Here is a 21,138-nt window from a genome sequence, read left to right as displayed (position 1 = left end):
GCTGTCAAATTTCTCCTGAGCCTTGTATTTTTCCCTTCAGGATAAACATCTCTACTTTGTTCAACCATTTTTATATGCCATAGTTTCCAGTTGATTTCCTGACCTGATTGCTCTTCTCTGGGAAGTCTTCAGATGGGATTTTGTGCTCTGAGTACAGTCCTTCTATGCAGAACATGTTGGCACCATTACATTCCTTTATCTAACATTACTGTCACTTAGGACTACATTAGCTTTCTCAGCACATGTCAGTCATCCTGCTTCCCTGCTTCTCCAGGGCTGGGATATGTGGTTGCCACAGCTTGCTGGTGCCCTTACATTTTTTCATGCAGTTATGGTTTGCTTGTGTTTTTGTTTTCAAAAGAAAGATGGATTCATTGTGTTGAATTCATACGACTGGACTTTGTACTAGCAGAGATCCTTGCTCATGGGATTTAATGTTTCTTGAACATTTGAATAAGTAAGAACATTTGAATTGAATAAATAATGAACCTTTATACGTTTATACTCCTCGTCATGGTATGTGTAGCAGTTTGACCTGGAGTCGTTGGGATTATAGGTCAAACGTTAAAATTGATATTATCAAAGCCTGCCATTTGGACAAGCAAGTTCACTTCAGAAGAATTCTGTGTTGAACTCTGAGTGCTTTAAAAAAACAAACAAACTGTTGTTTTTACTTAGGAAATGGTTTATCTATTATGGACGTTTGTCTTAGAGCACAATTTTAGATATTTATTTGCTTACTATTCATTCCCATCTTCCTCTTCCCTTGCTGATAGCCTAGTGGCTTTTGTTAAAATAAAAACTAATCAACAGGGGCTTCCCTGGTGGCGCAGTGATTGAGAGTCTGCCTACTGACGCAGGGGACGCGGGTTCGTGCCCCGGTCCGCGAAGATCCCACATGCTGCGGAGCGGCTGGGCCTGTGGGCCATGGCTTCTGGGCCTGCGCGTCCGGAGCCTGTGCTCTGCAACGGGAGAGGCCACAACAGTGAGAGGCCCACATACAGCAAAAAAAAACAAAAAACAAAACAAAAAAAAACTAATCAACAGGGTTCTCTAAATAATTGTAAAATTTCTGAGCCAACTGCTAGTCTTACCCTTCTCCTTCCCGAGTTTTAGGGTGGTCATTATACCCTTTATCAGATACAGAGTATAACTAAGTAGATTTGCCCCATCTGTCCTACCTGTGCAGTGAAGTGGACTGACAGTATGTGGAACCAGAAGTTGATGGTGGTCCTTATTGCAAGGGGTAGGGAAGACGATAGCAGCCAAGAATGCCATTTTACCTGAAACTTCTAAGTGACTTGGTAGAGGAAACACTTATTCAAGCAAAGGTGTAACTGGAATTCCCTGGCAGTCCGGTGGTTAGGACTCTGCACTCACTGCCAAGGGCCCGGGTTGGGGAACTAAGATCCCACAAGCCACAAGGTGCAGCCGGAAAAAAAAAGGTGTAGCTGATTACCTTTCACAGAGGATTAAGAATTACCAGTTACTTCTGCAGTTGGAATTAAATTAGTTTACTTCTTTATCCTGACACACATGGGGGTGGAGTGAAGGGAGAGGTATTTCAAGTACAGACTATACTACTCTACCTTTTTATGTGTTTCTTTCCCTTTGTATTAATGATATATATTATTAAATAGCCTAGATGTGCCACTGTCTATGTCAAGTTTGTATTTATATACAGAGCTAGAAATAGAAAGATACGGTCTTATTTGAAATGTCTGTTTGTAGAGGGGGAATATCTGAATTTACTTGGAAGTGTCAAACATACTCTGATACTGTAATACTAGTGGTTATTTTGACCTAATTTTAGTTGAAGTTAATGTGAGCTGTGATCAGTCACTAATGTGAAATAATGTTTGGAGGATAAACTTTATGGGTGCGTAAGTTAAAAGTAAATCACTTTAATCCTAAAGCCAGAAGGAAAGGATGTGTTCTTCTATGTTTCCTGTCGAATCTTACAGCTGAGTTGGAGGAGTCATAAGTCGGCAATTTCTAAGAAGTTAAAAGTAGTTTTGATAATTCATAAAGCAATATCTTCTCCTTTGGGAGTCCTTTCTCAGGATAGCATAATGTGGAGGCATGGTTTACAAGGAACCTTTTATAATAGGACCTAAGAGAACCTTAAATAGGCTGACTTGCAGTGAACGTCTCAAAGGAATGTTGTTAGAAATCTTTTGACATTCTGAAAGTTACAAGAAAAAAGTTCTGTAGCGGTAATCTTCAATTTGCTTCTCTCTTGCTAATTGTTTCTTCTTTTATATAATTAAAAAAAATTTTTTAATTGCGGGTAAAACACAAAATTTGCCATCTTAACCATTTTTAAATGTACAGTTCAGTAATGTTAAGTATATTCACATTGTTATGCAACAGATCTCCAGGACTTTTTTTCTTACAAAGCTGAAACTCTGTACCTGTTAAACAACTCCCCATTTCCCCCCTCCCTCCAGCCCCTGGCAGCCACCATTCTACTTTCTGTTTCTGTGTGTTTGTCTACTTTAGGTAATCCTGTGTAAGTGGAGTCATACAGTATGTCTTTTTGTGACTGGCTTTTTTCAACTGAGCATAATGTCCTCAGGTTCATCCATGTTGTAGCATGTGACAGGATTTCCTTCCTTTTTAAAGGTGAATAATATTCCATTGTATGTATAGACCACATTTTGTTTTGTTTGTTCACTCATTTGTTGATGGGCATTTGGATGGTTTCCACCTCCTGGATATATTGTGGATTATGCTGCTATGAACGTGGGTGTGCAAATATCTTTACAAGATCCTGTTTTCAGTTCTTTTGGATATATACCCCGAGGGGGGATAGTTGAATCATATGGTGATTCTATGTGTAATTTTTTGAGGAACTGCCGTACTGTTTTCCATAGCAGCTACACCAATTTGCATTCCCACTAAGGGTGAAGAAGCGTTCCAGTTTCTTCACATTTGCGGCAGCACTTGTTATTTTGTTTGCTTTGTTTTCTATAGTAATTATCAATTTTTCACACTAACCATAATGATCAAATAATTTTTGAGTGTCTGAGTGTACACGAATAGGAGATTCGGATGTACTCTAAAAAGCTAGGGTTTTAAATTGTTCTTTAACTTGCTTTTAATAGGTCTGGTATATTGTTTCTTCTTGATTTTCAGCAAAACCAGTAGGGAAATTTTTAACCAGGGTAGAAAAAGCAGTGGAACATTGCGTAGCTAAAATTGCAGACCTCAAACTTGGCACAGGTATTAGGCTGATAGAAAAAAAGTCAAGTTCAGTAGACCAGATTGTGGGGAAAGCATGATTCATGTCATAGAGTTTACAAATAACAGGTGTACATAGTGCACTAGGATGTTTCTTGCCCATTAATGGAAATGTTCCAGAGACTGAACAGTCTAGAAAGATGGATAAGGTGGTGGATCTCTTCAACTCCCCAGTGTTTCACTTTTTCCATCATAATGCCTAGTTTCTATCCTTTTTCTGTTACAGACGCTAGGCAGTATCAAGATTGTCTCCTTGCTGTTAAAGGTGGAAAAAATGAACCCTCCAAAGATAGGGAAAAAATCTAATGTTTTGGGAGTTTTTCCACTGTAGTGTTTATTTATTCGTGTATCCTCTTAATCATATCAGAAACAACATGTTCAGCCTCCTATAGACTACACATATTAGAGAAACAGGTAACTTGGATAGAAAAACATGGGAAATTACTGAACTAAGAGCAAGTAGTGACTTAATTTTGAACGATACCTTTTTGGACCTTTACTATGCCAAATGTTCCCTCTGGTGATACAGGCATAAGTAAGCCAGAAAATGAAATACAACACTTGAGATTCTTCACACTCCGTTTTCTCATTCTCTGCACTTCCAGGTCCTCATCGCTTTTTTCCCTTTTGCCCTTCGTCTGTAGCACTCCTGTGGCCCTTGAAGGTTTTCTTCCCTCTTCTCGCTTCCTCTGACTCTGGCGGCTCCCAAATGCGGCGTTGGTGGCGCTGTATCTTGTTTCTGTAAACCCTCCCGGCTGGTCACAGCCTTCTCATCTTAATTACATTCTCCCTACTCCTGCTGTCTTCCCTGTTTTGCTAAAGATGGTGCCCCTTAGGCCCTCGGTTTGCCGTCTGCCTTTCTCTTCCTTCGACCGATGCATGCGGCACCGGAGAGGCTGTGTCGGGTGTGCAGCTGCACTTCTGGTGGCGGGAAACCCCTCCGGCTGCCATCTTGGTAGCGGGGCTGAGGGTGCCAGCTGGGCCTGAGCCCGAGCCTGCTGTCAAGAGTGGGGGGGCACCAAGTAAGAGACCTATTAAGTTTCCTGCGGAGAGAAGAGGGAAGGTCAGGATGGCTTTGGGGATGATATTAGTAACTGAATTAAGGTTTCCAGGGAAAGGCTAAGTCACCACGGATGCGATGACTCTTAATCGTGACCTTTTTTTTAACCCCCCATAATAATTTTTCTTCAATCATAGTGTCGATGTTAATGTCCCCTGAAACATCCACTTGTGACAGTAGGGGCGATTGAAAAAAAGCGTGTGCTTAGACAACTTCCGCCACGCCCACTGGCAATGGCTCCTTGATAACCGAGGATGGCTGTGACAGAGCGCGTTCAAGCTCTGCCCTGTACCCGCAATGCTGATCTGGAGCAATGCGCTGTGTGGGTGTGGTTTATGAAATACAGGCATAAATATAGGCCCAGTCTTTTTCCTAAAATGCAGTACTTATTGTTCTTTTCCTGAAGCCTCAATATGGTTTTTAAGATTTTTGTGTGTCCTGCATGAATAACTTTGGTAATTATGACTAGAAAATCCAAAACCTCATTCATCTGGTTGCTATAAAAGAGAGAAGACAAGACTGCTTAGCATAATGTTAAGACTCCAGGCTCTGAGCTGCTTGCATTGAAATCTCAGCTTTAACACTTACCAACTTTTTGACCTTGAGGAGGTTCCTTAACCCTTAGTTAACCTCGTTTGCAAATTAACTCCCATCTCAGAGGGTTGTGATAAGGGTGATTGAGTTGATACAGGTCCACACTTACTTCTCTGAAATCCTTGGGACCAGATGGGTTTCAAAATCTTTTAGATTTTAAAAGGTAACACAGATTCAAACCACGTGGAGAGTGGGGAGGAGGTGGTGATGACGCCCCGGAGCCGGAAGTGCAGCCCCTGGCCGCAGTCTCTGGCGGAGGATGTGGTGAAGAAGAAACCTCGGGCCACTGCTGAGGCGAGCAGCAGGAAATGCCAGCAAACCCTGGCAGAACTGGAGAGCGTCCTCGGCCACCTGGAGGGTCTCTTTGCCCGGACACTAGTACCACGGGTGCTGACCCTCCTTGGGGGCAATGCCCTCAGTCCCGAGGAGTTCTACGAACTTGACTTGTCTCGCTTGGTCCCCAACAGCGTGGACCCGAGCCTGAGCACAGCAGCTTCTTTGTGCCGCCTCTTCCGAGCCATTTTCATGGCTGATGCCTTCAGTGAGATGAAGGTTCTTCCACTCATAGGCACCATCGTCAAGGCACAGGGTCACCACGACTGTGGAGAAGACTGGTTTTGACCCAAGCTCAACTACAGAGTGCCCAGCCTGGGCCACAGATTGGCTGTGACCCTACCCCGTGGCCGACCCACCATCCCAGCTACAGCCTGGGAGGATTACATTTGGTTCCAGGCACCAGTGACACTGAAGGGCTTCCACGAGTGAATGGGAATGCTCATCGTGAACACAATGGCTAAATTGTCTTTCCCCCTGGCACCAAGTCACCCATCTCTTGCTTGGAGCTAGTTAATTCCTGGTGAGAGGAAGGTTCTCTCCTCCTGGCTGCCTGCCTCCGTTATAGACTTCCCCGGGGGCTGATGGTATGGCTAGGGCTGTAATAATCATCACCGAACAAGCATCTCTTTGAAGCAAAGGCTGATTTTCCCAGAGGGTCCTGGGTCAGGTGTTTCTTTTGGGGGTTGGAAAGCAAACATGGGCCCATAGACAGACACTCCTATGGAGGTGACCTTTTCCTGCTTTTTACTGAGGACTTTCAGAATTTTTACTAGGGACATAATGTGGATGTGACTTGTGAACTTAAATATAAAATGAATGGATTAATGTTAAAAAAAACAACACAGTGTATAACCCACTGAACACAATACCCCCAGTGAGGTCTGAGAGCCTAGTAATTAAGCAGACTACTATTTCTCCAGTGAAACGAATAGTTACACTAAGTGGGAGAAATGAAAACGAGTCATTTCAGGTCATGTTTTGCCACCCGGTGCATTTACATATACGACCCCTCTCCCCCCATCGCACACAATTTTAGGCCTTCTGAGCTTTTAGGTTTTGGAATCGGATTAGGGTCTGTGGATCCCTACATAGCCATTTGTAAGCACCATTTTAGTGTTAGTTATATGCAGAACTGAGTTCTTTCTATACTTTAGGACCTTTGGCTTGTCACTATAAGAATAGTTAAATCATTGTGGTTTAAGGTGAATATGGTGGGGGTCACGTAATTATATGTATTTTTCACGTATTACCATTTCATTTGGGTTTCAGGTCTACCCCTTTTTCCAATTGTAAAAGAATAAGAAAGAGGACGAGGCGGAGCAGAAACATGCCATGTTCTTCTTTTCTTTTAAAATTTTTATTGGAGTATAGTTGCTTTACAATGTTGTGTTAGTTTCTGTTGTACAGCAAAGTGAATCAGCTATATGTATACATATATCCCCTCTTTTTTAGGTTTCCTTCCCGTATAGGTCACCACAGAGCACCGAGTAGAGTTCCCTGTGCTATACAGTAGGTTCTCATTAGTTATCTGTCTTATACATAGTAGTGTATATATGCCAATCCCAATCTCCCAATTCATCCCACCCCCACCTTCCCCGCTTGGTATCCATAAGTTTGTTCTCTACACCTGTGTCTCCCTTTGTACCCACTTTTCTAGATTCCACATATAAGCGATATTATACGATATTTGTTTTTCTCTTTCTGACTTACTTCACTCTGTATGACAGCCTCTAGGTCTATCCACTTCTCTGCAGATGGCACTATTTTGTTCCTTTTTATTGCTAAGTAATATTCCATTGTATATATGTACCACATCTTCTTTATCTATCTTTATCCATGTCCATGTTGATGGACATTTAGGTTGCTTCCCTGTCCTGGCTATGTAAATAGTGCTGCAGTGAACATTGGAGTGCCTGTGTGTATATATATATATATATATATATATATCTTTTTTTAATAAATTTATCCATTTATCCATCTATTTTTGGCTGCGTTGGGTCCTCGTTTCTGTGCACGGGCTTTCTCTAGTTGCGGCGAGCGGGGGCTACTCTTCGTCGCGGTGTGCAGGCTTCTCAGTGTCGTGGCGTCTCCTGTGGCTTGCGGGCTCTAGGCGTGCAGGCTCAGTAGCTGTGGCTCACTGGCTTAGTTGCTCCGCGGCATGTGGGATCTTCCCGGACCGGGGTTCGAACCCCTGTCCCCTGCATTGGCAGGCGGATTCTTAACCACTGCGCCACCAGGGAAGCCCTGGAGTGCATGTATATTTTTGAATTATGATTTGCTCCAGGTATATGCCCAGGAGTGGGATTGCTGGGTCATAGCCATGTTCTTCTTAATTGCCATCTTGTCTTGCCTACCAGTTGACTCCTCATTGAACAATTGTTTTAAAGAACATCTCTTTCAAAGATTTCAGATTTCTGAAATATTTTCTTTTGTTTGTGACTTCTGCTTACATTTGCCTCTGCTGTTAAGCACACATTAAGAACAGAAAGCCACCCTGTAAATCTTAATCTTTTGCTCTGGTTTGCTGCCAGTGAATCATTTCTAGAATATCTGATGTAGAAAAATCTTAAATTTTAAGTAACTTAAGTGTTCCTAAGATTTTAGTTTTTTTTTACGAAGAAGGGAGCCTCCTGAGCTTGGGACTGTGGGGTTAGTTGTCTCGTATGAACTCATGGTTAGTATTACAATTGGCCTGAAAGTCTAGCGGTCTGGCACGTCTTATTCTGTTAAAATCCATTGAAAAATCTCTTGACGCTTATACTAGAAAATAAGTAGATGTCTAGATTTTCATCCTCTTTTCACCTAGTACATATATTTGCCAGTCAGAGCCTGACCAAAAGGAGAATGTGGAATGTTTGAAAAAATAATGTATGCTTTTGAAAAGATAAGACAGATACTGTACGCAGAAACTATGTACTCTATGAAGGGCAAATTTAAAATTTTAGAGGAAATGTTACTATCCTTGTGTCTGTAAGAAACAGACATTGACAAAAGTAACTATATACATAGGTATTTAAGCACTTCAGGAGAATAATTTTTAGATTAATTTGCTGAAGTATATCTATTCTCTGAAGAAGTACAGATTTCATTTTTACTCATTTATAAATCAGTAGTTCATTAGTTCCTAAAAATAACTGATTTCTATAGAAGTGAAGCTGATATTGGGGGGTTTAGATTTTTCTTTTCTCTAACGTTTATCATTTATCTTTAGTCTGTCTATAAATATATTTGTGTGAGGATTTTGTTAACTGATTTCATTGCCTCCTTAAGACATACCAATGTGGCACATTAAAAGTACCTTGGAAAGTTAGATCTAAATGGGCAGAAATCACCTTGAAGTAAGCCTTGTTTCTTTGTATAAATTTATCTCTGTTGCTGCTTCACATCATAGTGAGGTGGGATATTAATTTTAGAGATGATTTTATAGTTTGTGTTTGGTGATTCCTTCTAGTTCACTTTTCTCTTTTTTGTGTAATCTGTGAGGTGCATTAGGTCACTTGGTATGTTTTATTTTTAGTAGTCTCACAGTATTTTAAATCTTATATTTTACTCCTTTAACAAGTAGGAATCAAGGCCAGCAATCATGAAGGGTGAGGCTGTTTTGTTTCAAACTTGCTGCTCAAAAACCAAGGAGGTTAAGGGAGAAACCAAGATATCTTAGGTTCTTCTGCTTCTGTTTTCTATCTTAAGATTTAACACAGGTAGATTAGTTTTTAGTTTAATAAGTTTGTTTTTAACACGAGATATTTATAGCACGAGCGTATGTGTGTGTATGCCCACCATGCATGCAGTATGACGTTGCAGCAACGAAAAACAGAGTAACGTGGCTTGAACATAATAGACATTTATTTCTCTCACATGAAAACCTGAAAAGTGTTCCATGGTCTGTGTGGTTGGTCCGTATTCATCAGGGTCTCTATTTTGTTGCTCTGCCATCTTCAACAGGTAGCTTTTATCTTATGGTCTAAGATGGCTGCTCCAGTTCTCACCATCATATCTTCTCTGCAACAGAAAAGAGGGACGATATGCTGCCTTTATGGGCACAACTTAGAACTTGCAGGCATTGCTTCTGCCCACACCATGCGCAGACCTTAGAAATATAACCTTAACCAGCAAGGGAGTTTGGCAAATCGTGTACCGAGCTAAAATATATTACTTTGGGACTTCCCTGGTGGCGCAGTGGTTAAAAATCTGCCTGACAATGCAGGGGACACAAGTTCGAGCCCTGGTTTGGGAAGATTCCACATGTCGCAGAGCAGCTAAGCCTGTGCACCGCACCTACTGAGCCTGTGCTCTAGAGCCCGTGAGCCACAACTACTGAGCCTGCGTGCTGCAACTCCTGAAGCCTGCGCTCTGGAGCCCGTGCTCTGCAACAAGAGAAGCCACTGCAGTGAGAAGCCCGAGCACTGCAACAAAGAGTAGCCCCCGCTCGCCGCAACCAGAGAAAGCTCGAGTACAGCAACGAAGACCCAACGCAGCCAAAAATAAATAAATTTTTAAAAAATATTACTTTGTAAAATGGGAAGAATAGATACTGTAGAAAACTGGCCGTTGCTACTAAAGTGTGTAATATTAAGTGCAGTGTTTTGTTAACATTGAATACTCGTCATTGTCAATATTTACCAAAAGAAAGAAAGACCCGGGAATTCCCTGGTGGTCCAGAGGGCACGGGGTTCTCTCCCTGGTCAGGGAAGTAAGATCCCCGCACAGCGAAGCCAAAAAAAGAAAAAAAAAGACCCACCTCTGTTATACAGCCATTGGGATCTATAAATCACCAGTCTTGGGTATCCCTGGAAAACATTTCCTTACAAATCTTCATGTGTAGAGAAGGATCTCTAATTCTTAATTTAGGAAAGACTTTGTAAGGACAAATTGTTATTAAAAAAAAAAACATATGGTTTAAAAACTAAATTCAGTGAAGATTAGAAAGTAAAAGTCCTTCATCTAACTGGCTTTGAAATAAATACTTTTAGAGCTTTATTTTGTCAGTATACAAAATTGCACCTGCATCATGTTTTTGTATCTTCGACATCTTTCTGTATCAGCAATGTAGATCTACCTCACTTTAAAAAATGTTATTTAGCATATATTTGGGGATTTTTTTTAATTAAAAAGATTTTAAATTAGAGATTTACAGTGTTTCAGATGTATAGCAAAGTGATTCAGTTATACGTATATATTCTTTTTCAGATTCTTTTCCATTATAGGTTTTTACAAGATATTGAATATAGTACCCTGTGCTATACAGTAGGTCCTTGTTGTTTATTTTATATACAGTAGTGTGTATCTGTTAATCTATTTGGGGAATTTTTAAACAATGCTGTTAATATCGCTGTCACGTACTTCATTTGTGATGACATTTTTTTGTTAGTTGATTAATTATGGATAGTTCCCTGATCAAAACAGGAGACGTATAAAGCCTCTTAGTTCGTTTTGTTCTTGCCTCAGAAATCTATAGCCTGGTCTTTCAGCGTTCCTGATTTTCTCTGAGAATACATACGCTGGTAGAAGTAAGAGGGTTTTGGCATGAAAAGCAAACAAACAAAAATTGAGATTTGTTTGTTTGTTTGCGGTACGCGGACCTCTCACTGTCGTGGCCTCTCCCGTTGCGGAGCACAGGCTCCGGACGCGCAGGCTCAGCGGCCATGGCTCACGGGCCCAGGCGCTCCGCGGCATGTGGGATCTTCCCGGACCGGGGCACGAACCCGTGTCCCCTGCATCGATCGGCAGGCGGACTCTCAACCACTGCGCCACTAGGGAAGCCCTGAGATGGTTTTTTACAACTATAGTGTCCATTGTTAAATTCAGAATGAAACATTAAAAAATCTGTTTTCTAGTTCTGGATCATTTTTGCATAATTCATGTTAATTAGAATATTAGAATTAAATGGATTAGCTTGTATGTCAGTAAAGTATTAGAAGAGTTGGTATTTTTCACGTTATCTTAATGCTGTAACATTAAGGATGTGTGAAGTCACTTGCGCGTTTTTAAAAAATGTTCAGCATGACGTTCTTGGTGGAAGATGGCAGGATACTTGTGAGGCGGTGCACTCCTGGTGTTGCGCCCCTGTGCCCCTTTTACCGTTGGCATGAGGATTAGCTCTACCACTGTTCTCAGTACTAGTCTTGAAACCAGCTCCCTTTCCATTCTTTACCGTCTTTACCGTGTTGCCTCTCAAATTCAAGACACCTTATCTATCAAGTATAGAATTTTTTGAAATGGAAGCAGCGGTGCATGAAAAAGAAAGGGTGACTGGTAGAAATGGGTAAGAATTTGGAAAAGTCCATAGAACAGTGGGTAGAAATGGGTATAAAGAATTAGAGGTCTTGGCCTCAGGAGAATCAGGTCTTGGCTCTGTGTCACTTCGTAGTTTTATTACAAGTTACTTAAGCTTTCTGAGCCTCAGTTTTCTCATCTGTAAAATGGAGACAGAAATAGGACCTAGTTGATCTGGTCAGAGTTGGGATTAAATACTGCATGTGGTAGAATGCTTGGCAGTATTTTTTAAGTATTACACAGCTCTGCATACCCTTTATTTCTTCTCTTTATCCAATTCATCAAGACTTTGTGAGGCCATATTCACAGGAGCAGCTTTTCTCTCTATTCTGTTTATCAAGCCTGCCCCTCCCCTGGAGTTGAAGTCAGGATTAGAAATCTGGGGGTTTGGCGTATTTGTTCACTCAGCTAGGAACACTGGAGAAGAATGATAGGTACCTTTCACGGGGGAAACAGCATTTAGATCAGTGCTAACTCCACATTCTCAGACTTTTGAACAGTTTATTCCTTAAATGCTTTGCTGAGCCTCATTGAATGAAAGGAAAGAAAGTAAGAGAAAGGAAAATGTGACAAAAAAACTTCATAGCATTTATAAACTTGGAGTTTTAGTTAAAATACTAGGATTCTCTCACATGATTCTCCTCTTCTGACTTAGTCTCATATTTTCATATCCTGAAGCAACCTAAATCATTTCCCCTTTTTCCCTCCGCCTTTAGTTCTCCGCAGGTCACGGAGCCTGTCCTCACATACCACCTCCTCTCAGGAGGAGACAGATGCCAGCACTGTCACCGCACCTCACACAGGGAGAGACTGGGCCTCAGGGAGATTCACTGCAGGGGCATCACTGCTCAGGCTGGAGACCAGATTCTAGGGGGTTTCTGCCCCTCTGAGAGTCTCTTAGGCATTTTGTCTTTCAGAGTACTTTTCCATTGTTTTGGAAAGCGCTCGTTCAGGACCAGAGTCTACGGTTTTATGGGCAGAGTTTAGTTTCAACAGAAAATCGTGAAAAATTACATTTTATGTTTAGTTATACTCCAGGTCAACTAGGATGTCCTGTTAGAAGCAGGGCTCCAAGCCTTTTTAAAGAACAGTTTATCTTTCTTTTAAACAAATGGAGGTATTACAAGGGACACAGATGGAAGGCAGGTTGCCACATCAAAATAAATTAATGCATAGTTTCCTTCTCCCAAATAACTTTCCTCTTGAAATGAAGGGTAGGAGAATGGATTAAAATGACGAAACTTTAGATTGCTATGTTTAGTCACTTTACAGTCAAGAAGCACAATGACTAGCCAACATTCTAATATTTGTTTAAAAGTAGATGGCTTTAAAAGCCCTGGAGGTAGAATATTTAATCACTTGCATGCTAGCTCCTAAGAATTAATAATTAAGCCGTTCAGCATGAAATGGACTTGGAGATGGACTACTTTGCAAAGTCTATCAAGTAGACTTCCTTTTAGTCTGATGGAAACTCTGGATGGTTACAACCTGATTTGTTCGCTTTTATTCCTTATACCCAGAACTAGACTTTGAGAAGGGTAGGACAGACACCTTGGGAGGTCACTTCTGATGGGGGCTGGAAGGGTGTGAGCAGAACGCCACGCCCATACCTGTGGTGTTGGCCTGGAACGTGGGGAACAAATAGCAACTTTTTTTTTTTTTTTTTTTTGGCGGTACGCGGGCCTCTCACTGCTGCGGCCTCTCCCACTATGGAGCACGGGCTCCGGACGCGCAGGCTCAGCGGCCATGGCTCATGGGCCCAGCCGTTTCGTGGCATGTGGGATCTTCCAGGACCGGGGCACGAACGCGTGTCTCCTGCACCGGCAGGCGGACTCCCAACCACTGCGCTACCAGGGAAGCCCCAAATAGCAACTTTTGATAGTTTCCCTCCAACCAGCTCAGGCTTTCAGTCTCAGTTCCTGCCTTGGAACTCATGACGCTTGAGTGGGAAGAAGTCATCACATAAAATGCTGCATAATATTTCCAGAGCAGCATGACTGTGAAAAAATAACTGGCATTCTAAAAGCTGGCATAGTCTCCTGTAGCAACGTGGGTGAACGTAGCTATTAATTTATCGGTCACTTTTGGTTTTATTGGGTTTCCCATTGACTGAAAGCTATAAAAGTTAGGTTTTCCTTCAGTTTAAGAAAACATTCTTTACTAGTAGAGAAACTTTGGAGTAAAATTATTTTTCCTTAGCAATTTATGATGCTCACTGATGAAAGGCAGGTGTATTTCTTTAGTAAAAATCCTACCACTTATATTGAAATGAGTAGAAAACGTACAGTGAGCATGGTGACTAGCCAGCATTTTAATATTTGTTTTTAAAGTAGACTGCTTTGGGCTTCCCTGGTGGCGCAGTGGTTGGGAGTCCGCCTGCCGATGCAGGGGATGCGGGTTCGTGCCCCAGTCCTGGAAGATCCCACATGCCACGGAGCGGCTGGGCCCGTGAGCCATGGCCGCCGAGCCTGTGCGTCCGGAGCCTGTGCTCTGCAACGGGAGAGGCCACAGCAGTGAGAGGCCTGCGTACCGAAAAAAAGAAAAAGAAAAAAAAAAAAACGTAGACTGCTTTAAAAGCCCTGGAGGTAGAATATTTAATCATTTGCACGCCCTGAAATGTTCCAGTCCTGGGGTCTTGAACAGGCCTGGGTGCTGCAATGTAGGAGTCCTTTTGTTTTTCATAACCTGCTCTGTAGCGGAAGTAGGCAGACCAGCACATTTCACTGGCCTGGGCTTTTGAGGTCTTTGGATTATACCTGCCATGCCAGTACCCTAAGCCTCAGAAGATTTCATTTTCATACCTCCCTAAGCTAATATCTAATAAACTTCTTGTATAAAATGATGTATATCAGTTATTACTGCAGCTACTGACACAGGGTCTGTACTCATAGGGCTTTGTTGATTAGACAAGACTGAGGTGTCTCTCATTATTTAGTGGGTGTTTTAATATAGGTCGTGTGAAGGTTGTCAAGCAAAGCAAGAAGGCTTTGCACAGAAACTAAGTTGAGATTTTGATAGATACGGATGATCTCCCCCGACCCCCAAACAGTTTTCTCTTTGGAAGTAGCTCCCATTATTTCAGGAGCTCTAGAAATATGAATGGGGTTAGTTGAGTGCCTTTTCTCAGGGAAAACTGTCATTTTACCGATGTTTTCCCTCAAACGGTCTGTTAGCGATGGATATACTGATAAGAACGGAGAACAAGTGAGAAACTGGAGATTTTTGTGCAGTTGGGGGCTGATTTTATTTATGGGGACATTTAACCCATTTGTTTTAAAGAATCAAATTAACTACAAATTGTTCCCATCTTCTAGGGAATGCAGAGTAGTCGGCAGCTAGGTGCAGTGTTGATTCAGGAATTGATATTGGCCTGGAACCGCTATAAAGTGGTTGCTTCCAGGTTTCTTCTCCATCATTATTTTCGTTACAGTATTATTTCAAGGATCCTCAGAAAGATGGTGCATCCCTAGAAACAGTTTTGAGGGTTGAAGCAGTGGTCAGAGGTGTTTAGTACTCGAGTATAGGACTCGTAATTCCCTGAAGTGCCTCTTCCTTCATATCCCTCTGCATTCCTCCTCTGTGGGCTCCCTCGAGGCTGCATTCCTCTTTCTAAGAGATCATCAGTACAAGTAGTAGTATACTAAGTTCAGCGTCAGTTGAACTTCAATAAGAGGAAGGCAGTAATCAGAAATATATATATATATATATATATTTTTCCGCGGTACGCGGGCTCCGGACACGCAGGCTCAGCAGCCATGGCTCACGGGCCCAGCCGCTCCGCGGCATGTGGGATCTTCCTGGACCGGGGCACGAACCCGCGTCCCCTGCATCGGCAGGCTGACTCTCAACCACTGCGCCACCAGGGAAGCCCCAGAAATATATTTTACAGTCATCTTTGCTTAGTTGTCATGAAAAATAGGGGCATCCTAGCGGCCTTTTATCTCTATTCAGAGGTGGCCGAGAAACCCAGGTCCATCAAGTCCAGCCTGTAGGAAGGCAGGAAGGAATGAGTAATTCATGTTTGATGTGCAGAGATGGTTGTACCGGGCATTACCCCTCAGAGATAAGGCATCCAAACTGTAATTTTAAAATGTTAGATGTTAGAGGAGGAGAGGTGAAGAATCATTAGGCTGGAATTAGATATTCCACACTGGCGTTTGTTCAGACACTAGATGAACAGATCGTTGCATCCAGATTGATGAGCTCTCTCCGCCTCTACTGCCCCTCGCATAAGAATTTTTTTTTCTTGTAGTGTATAGGATTGGTCCTTCTTTCATTTCTTTTGGTTTAGTACCTGTCGTTCTATCATCTTTGACCTCTGTAATGATGCCTGGGTGGTGGGGAAGAGTACCAAGTGATTCTTAGGCCTCAAATTCCTGCCCATCAATGAGATGTTTGTAGTATTTTCTGTTATGGAACGTATACAGGGACAACTTGCTTCAGCATCAAACCACTTCTTTCTTTCTTTTTTTTTTTTTTAACATCTTTATTGGAGTATAATTGCTTTACAATGGTGTGTTAGTTTCTGCTTTATAACAAAGTGAATCAGCTATACATATACATATATCCCCATATCCCCTCCTTTTTGTGTCTCCCTCCCTCCCTCCCTATCCCACCCCTCTAGGTGGTCACAGAGCACCGAGCTGATCTCCCTGTGCTGTGCAGCTGCTTCCCACTAGCGATCTGTTTTACATTTGTCAAGCCGTTTCTTATCAGAGACTTGGGGGAGCTGATTCCTGACATTTGTTTATGTCCTATGAGGTATACTTATGCTATTTGTCTAAAAACTATTCTTAATAGTTTCTGTTAGCTAGTCAAAACTTCAAAACCTTTTCCTTTCCTAAAATATCAATATCTACGAACTTTAGAGCAAGTTGTGAGTACTGTTCTTACTGAGTATCTCATACTGCTTTCAAATATGGCTACCTGGCACAGATGTCTTCTTTCCCATACCCTGTAAATTCCTCAGAAAGACATACCAAACTTCATTCATCTTTGTGACCTCTATAGCAGTACTTCTCAGTGTGTGTTCTATGGGCTGCCTGTATCAGTATCATTTGGGACCCTATTTAAAAACGCACATTCCAGAGGCCCAGCCTTAATTAATCAGAATATCCAGGAATGGAGACCAAGAATCTTCATTTTACATAACCGTCTTGTCCTCCCTGTGAACCTCATGCTCATTAAAGTTTGGACAGTCGTTCCTGTAGAACGTTTTTAGTATGTTCTCTGGACCAGGCAACTGGTTAGAAATGCAGAATCTCAGGCCCTACAGTAGGTCAACTGAATCAGAATCTACATTTTAATAAATTCCTATGAGATAATATGCACACTCAAGTTTGAGCACACTGCTTTACAACTCCTTACAAGTAGTAAGCTCTCAGTAATTAATCATTGCCTATTGGTTCGTCAATCTCCTTCTCAGATATTCTCCTTTTCTAAAACAAAACAGCCACAACTCTCAAATTTTAGGGAGTGTCTCAGGAGAATTATTCTATTATTTTCAATAAAGAATTATAGTGAGAGTTCACTGTGTCACTAGTTTAAGCACAGACTTAGTGATCTCCTCCTAAATAAATGCAGAAGTACCTCATAAAATATAATCACAGATCTGTGTCTCATAGGAAAGGGTCTAGTTCTCTGCGTGTGTGAGATTCACCCTGGGCCTGGCTCAAAGGCCTCTGCTCCCAGATCAAGTGAAGTTCTTCCCAACAGCCCCCATGGCCCTTGGCAGTGAGGAGCTTTCAAGGCCACAACCTCCTCTCAGTGGGAGGAAGCATAATTGAATATTGCTTTGTATGTTCTTTTAAAACTAGAAAACCTTTCTGTGGATGTGGTAACTTGTTATATCAGTGTTTCCCAAATGTGTCTGAACAGGAAAATCATCTGTGTTGCTTCTTAAAAGTTTAGACACCTAAGCCTCGTTCGAGATCAACTGAATCAATTTCTGGGGGAGAATCCTAGCAACCTATTTTTTAAGACACCCTGGACATCTTTGTAATCAGACATATTTTGAGAAACACTGAATTATCTGATCTTTCCCTCAGCAGATTACCTTTCTGATTATATTTTTTGTTGTCCCTTATGTTTTCTTGAACATATATTGCCCCAGGAGCAGTAAAGAAGGTAGCTCGGGATTGCCAGTTTAGAACTGAAATATGTATAACTAAGTACTGCATAATACTGTTTTTCAAGGACTTAAAAATTAACGTTATTTCATACTACTTATGGTCCTTTGAAAATGTTATAAAAATGGCAAGGGTTTTGAAGATGTAAGATGGTGAAATGATGAAGCGCCGTAAAATACTTGAGGGGTAGATGTGTGTGCATGGGGCTTGCTTAAACAAGTGATTTGTCATCTCTTATCTCAGAGCTCCTTTGCATTTAACTCTTGAATGTGCTTTAACCTAAGATAAACTTTTGTTATTATTACTATATTATTTAGAGAAATGACTTATGCTTTCTTTTTCTTGTAATTGTTCGTGTGCTATCCTTTCTGAATTTTGCAGAAGAAAGCTGGTTCTTTCCTCTTGGAAAGGAACAAATTGTGTTGACCTCTAATTTAGGATTAGAGTAATTCTGGGTCTTGAGCATTAAAACAAAACTAAATTATCAAATACTTAATGGTACTCTCTTAGAAGTCACTGAATTTATTGGTTTGTGTAAATCCACTATTAGATAATGTTACTTAATTTGGGATCTCAAATTCTTACACATTATAAATCACTTCACGGGTTTAAATTATTGTTTTTGACGGATAGATAGGAAGGGAGTCGTCTTCTCTTACAGTTAGGATCCTGACCATTTCTGTGAAATAATTTAAGTACTATCCAGTTGTGGTTTTCCCCAAGTGAGTGTGTCATCTGTAAATGGCAGATCCAGAAGGAAACTTTGATCCCTAACCTTAGGAAATTTAGATCCCTAATTCAAAACTATAGTGATAGGTGAATAAGGTAAGGTGCCTGCTCTCAAGGAATTTATAGTTTAATTGGAAAGGACTTAAAGCCTGTGAAACAAATAGAGACAGAATAAGACATGTGACCTTGTTACAAACAGTGCAACAGGAGTTCAGCGAAGAAGGAAGGAAATAATGAAGCAGGCACGGAATGCTACTGCTTTGGAGAAGGAAGGAGACTTGATTGATTGGGGCTTCTAAGTCCAGAAGTGAGCCTTCTACCCAAGTAAAGAATAACTGTAAAAGAAGAAGAGGGAGCCTTCCCTGGTGGCGCAGTGGTTGAGAGTCCGCCTGCCGATGCAGGGGACGCGGGTTTGTGCCCCGGTCTGGGAAGATCCCACGTGCCGCGGAGCGGCTGGGCCCGTGAGCCATGGCCGCTGAGCCTGCGCTCCGCAACGGGAGAGGCCACAACAGTGAGAGGCCCGCGTACCGCAAAAAAAAAAAAAAAAAAGAAGAGGCTTTCAGTCAGGAACAAGCAGGGTATGATGGATGTTAAGACTGACTTAGTAGAGCCCAGGGAAGAAATGTTGCAGAAAAGGAAGGAATCATAATTATGAATACTTGAAGGCCAGAGGCTTGGGAATTTTGTTTTCATGTAGTTGGAAGAAACTGATGCATGTTATTAGCAGTGCTGATTGTGAGGTTAGAAAAACAGTAATTTTGTTTGTGTCTTTATTCATTTCCAAAACCAAATGTGTGTGCATGTGTATCTTATATTCTGTTTTTAACATCTTTGAGCCATAAGATGGCATTGCAAATAAAATTTTATATTTCTGATAGTTTTAAATTTTATTATGTTCTGATGAATGGGACACTCTCTAGCACAGATTAAGACATTTGGAGGAAAAAAAATGGTGCTTGTGCCAGCCTTGCAGGGTCATCTGCGAGTTACAGGCCGGTTGTCTAAGCACTGCTTACGCTTGGATAGCGTTAAAGGGATGAGGTTCCCTGGTTTCCTAGTACCTGGGACACATTTCACTTAGCAAAAAAGTGTATTGCATGTGATGTGTAGTGTTAACTACCCTAAAAAGGTTTTAAGTCATTGGTATATTGTAGCTCAATGTTTTTTAGTTTTCTGATGACGTTTTATATTCTGCTGTATAGAATGTATACATTAGGAGTGTCTTTCACGAGGTTCCAAATAAGTTATCCTTTAATGGCTGAGATGTGGCCGTTTGGAAGAATGAGTGAGAAGTTTTGGCACCACAGGACAGCACAATCTGGAAAGTTGCTTGTACCTTTATTTGGTCTTATTAGAACACAGGCTCTGGCGCTGTGAAAACTGTTTTGGCTGTGCGTATTTCAGCCTGTGTCCTACCCAGAGCCTGGACGGCACACCGGGTTCCAGGGAGATCACTGACAGGTCAAGTCATGTCCACTAGGAAAGATCCTTCACATGCCCCCGGGTTCTGACAATTTTGAGAATTCTTCCTCAATTGGAGAAGAATAGGTTTGGAACCTGCCTGAGCTGTGTGAAGTTCACAAAATGGAAAATATAGAGCTGGTTTCTGGAAAGAGTACTGTTTTGTGTTCTTTACAAATATGTCGTATTATACATGCATATTTTCATTCACGCGTTAAACCTTGAAAAGGAACTCTATGAGAAGTTCCTGAAAGGGCGTGGAGGTAGTATGAGCAGCAACATTTCACTCTGGACATTCAGTATTAATAAGGGAATATTTGTGTCTTAAGTGGTGTGTGCAGTTTGTTCAGTGGTCATGTTTTTTCCTTAATAGCTATTGTTGAAAAACCGTTTTATGGGTAATTTTTCTAAGTATCTTTGGCTAAATGAAGTCCTAAGTTTTGGACTTGAATAATTTCATTCTTTAGTGTTCATTTTGCCCCGCCAGCAAAAAGTATTACCTCATAGCAGTTGAAGGGTTATATTTACTTATTTAACAAAAACTTATATAATGCTTACTATTGCCAGGTGCTTTTCTTTTCTTTTTTTTTTGCTTTTCTATATGCTTTACAAATATTCACGTATTTAGTCTTCTTCGCAACCCTATGGAGTAGGTTTCATTCTGTCCCCCGTGTTATCAGCGAGGAAACCGAGGCTCCAATTAGTTACTGTGTTGTCCAAGACCATTTAGCTAATAGGTGTGTCAGCTGGGGTTCAAGTTCAGGCAGTCTGCCTGCAGAGTTTGTGGGCTTAAACACTGTGCTCTACTAAGTCACTCTTCCTCAGGAGGGAAAAAACCAACACAGATTCAGTCATGAGTGTTCTGCTGTCGGTTCATCAGATTCTTTGATCTATCAGTAACTCTGGAGCCCATTTGCCTTGTTTTGTGCTAACAATTCTGCTGAATTCTTTAAATTTGTGGCTTAAGATGACATTCTCCTTTATTACTGTGACTAAAAACACACAATTTAAAAAAATATACTTGTAAAAACAATGAAATATATATTCCAAGGGCTTGATTGAGAGGTTCTCAATGGCAAGAACTAGGTCTTCTTGACTGATGTCCTTTGACCCCAGTATGCTTTCACCAAAAGCCTTTCTTTTCCTTTCACTGTACCTTTGGAGTTGGGATGGAACCTGGAGATGAACTATTCCACACCTTCCTTTTATAAATAAGCAAACTGAGGCTCAGAGAGTTCATGCCCAAGCCCTCAACAGCTAGTTCTGAAGCAGAAATGTGACTTAAATTACTTGGCTCAATTTAGTGGTCTT

At 41.4% G+C, this 21,138-nt stretch overlaps 2 protein-coding genes across 5 annotated transcripts in view; both read left to right on the top strand.

The window, feature by feature from the left end:
• Positions 1-21,138, top strand: part of RBPMS (RNA binding protein, mRNA processing factor) — a 187,341-nt gene that overhangs the window by 41,329 nt on the left and 124,874 nt on the right. The window lies entirely within an intron of this gene.
• Positions 1,685-6,327, top strand: LOC307179843 (MAD2L1-binding protein-like). The gene has a single exon (XM_079909498.1). The coding sequence runs from the start codon at positions 5,105-5,107 to the stop codon at positions 5,516-5,518; it is 414 nt and encodes a 137-aa protein (XP_079765624.1). The 5' UTR covers positions 1,685-5,104; the 3' UTR covers positions 5,519-6,327.

The sequence above is a fragment of the Stenella coeruleoalba genome, assembly GCF_951394435.1.
Source record: "Stenella coeruleoalba genome assembly, chromosome: 21".
In the NCBI taxonomy this organism is placed as follows: domain Eukaryota; kingdom Metazoa; phylum Chordata; class Mammalia; order Artiodactyla; family Delphinidae; genus Stenella; species Stenella coeruleoalba.
Note: the sequence above shows the minus strand (reverse complement) of the source record. Positions and strands in the feature narration are given on the sequence as shown.

Excerpts from the sequence above, each read along its gene's own strand:
- LOC307179843 (XM_079909498.1), top strand. The coding sequence starts at position 5,105 with ATGACGCCCCGGAGCCGGAAGTGCAGCCCCTGGCCGCAGTCTCTGGCG.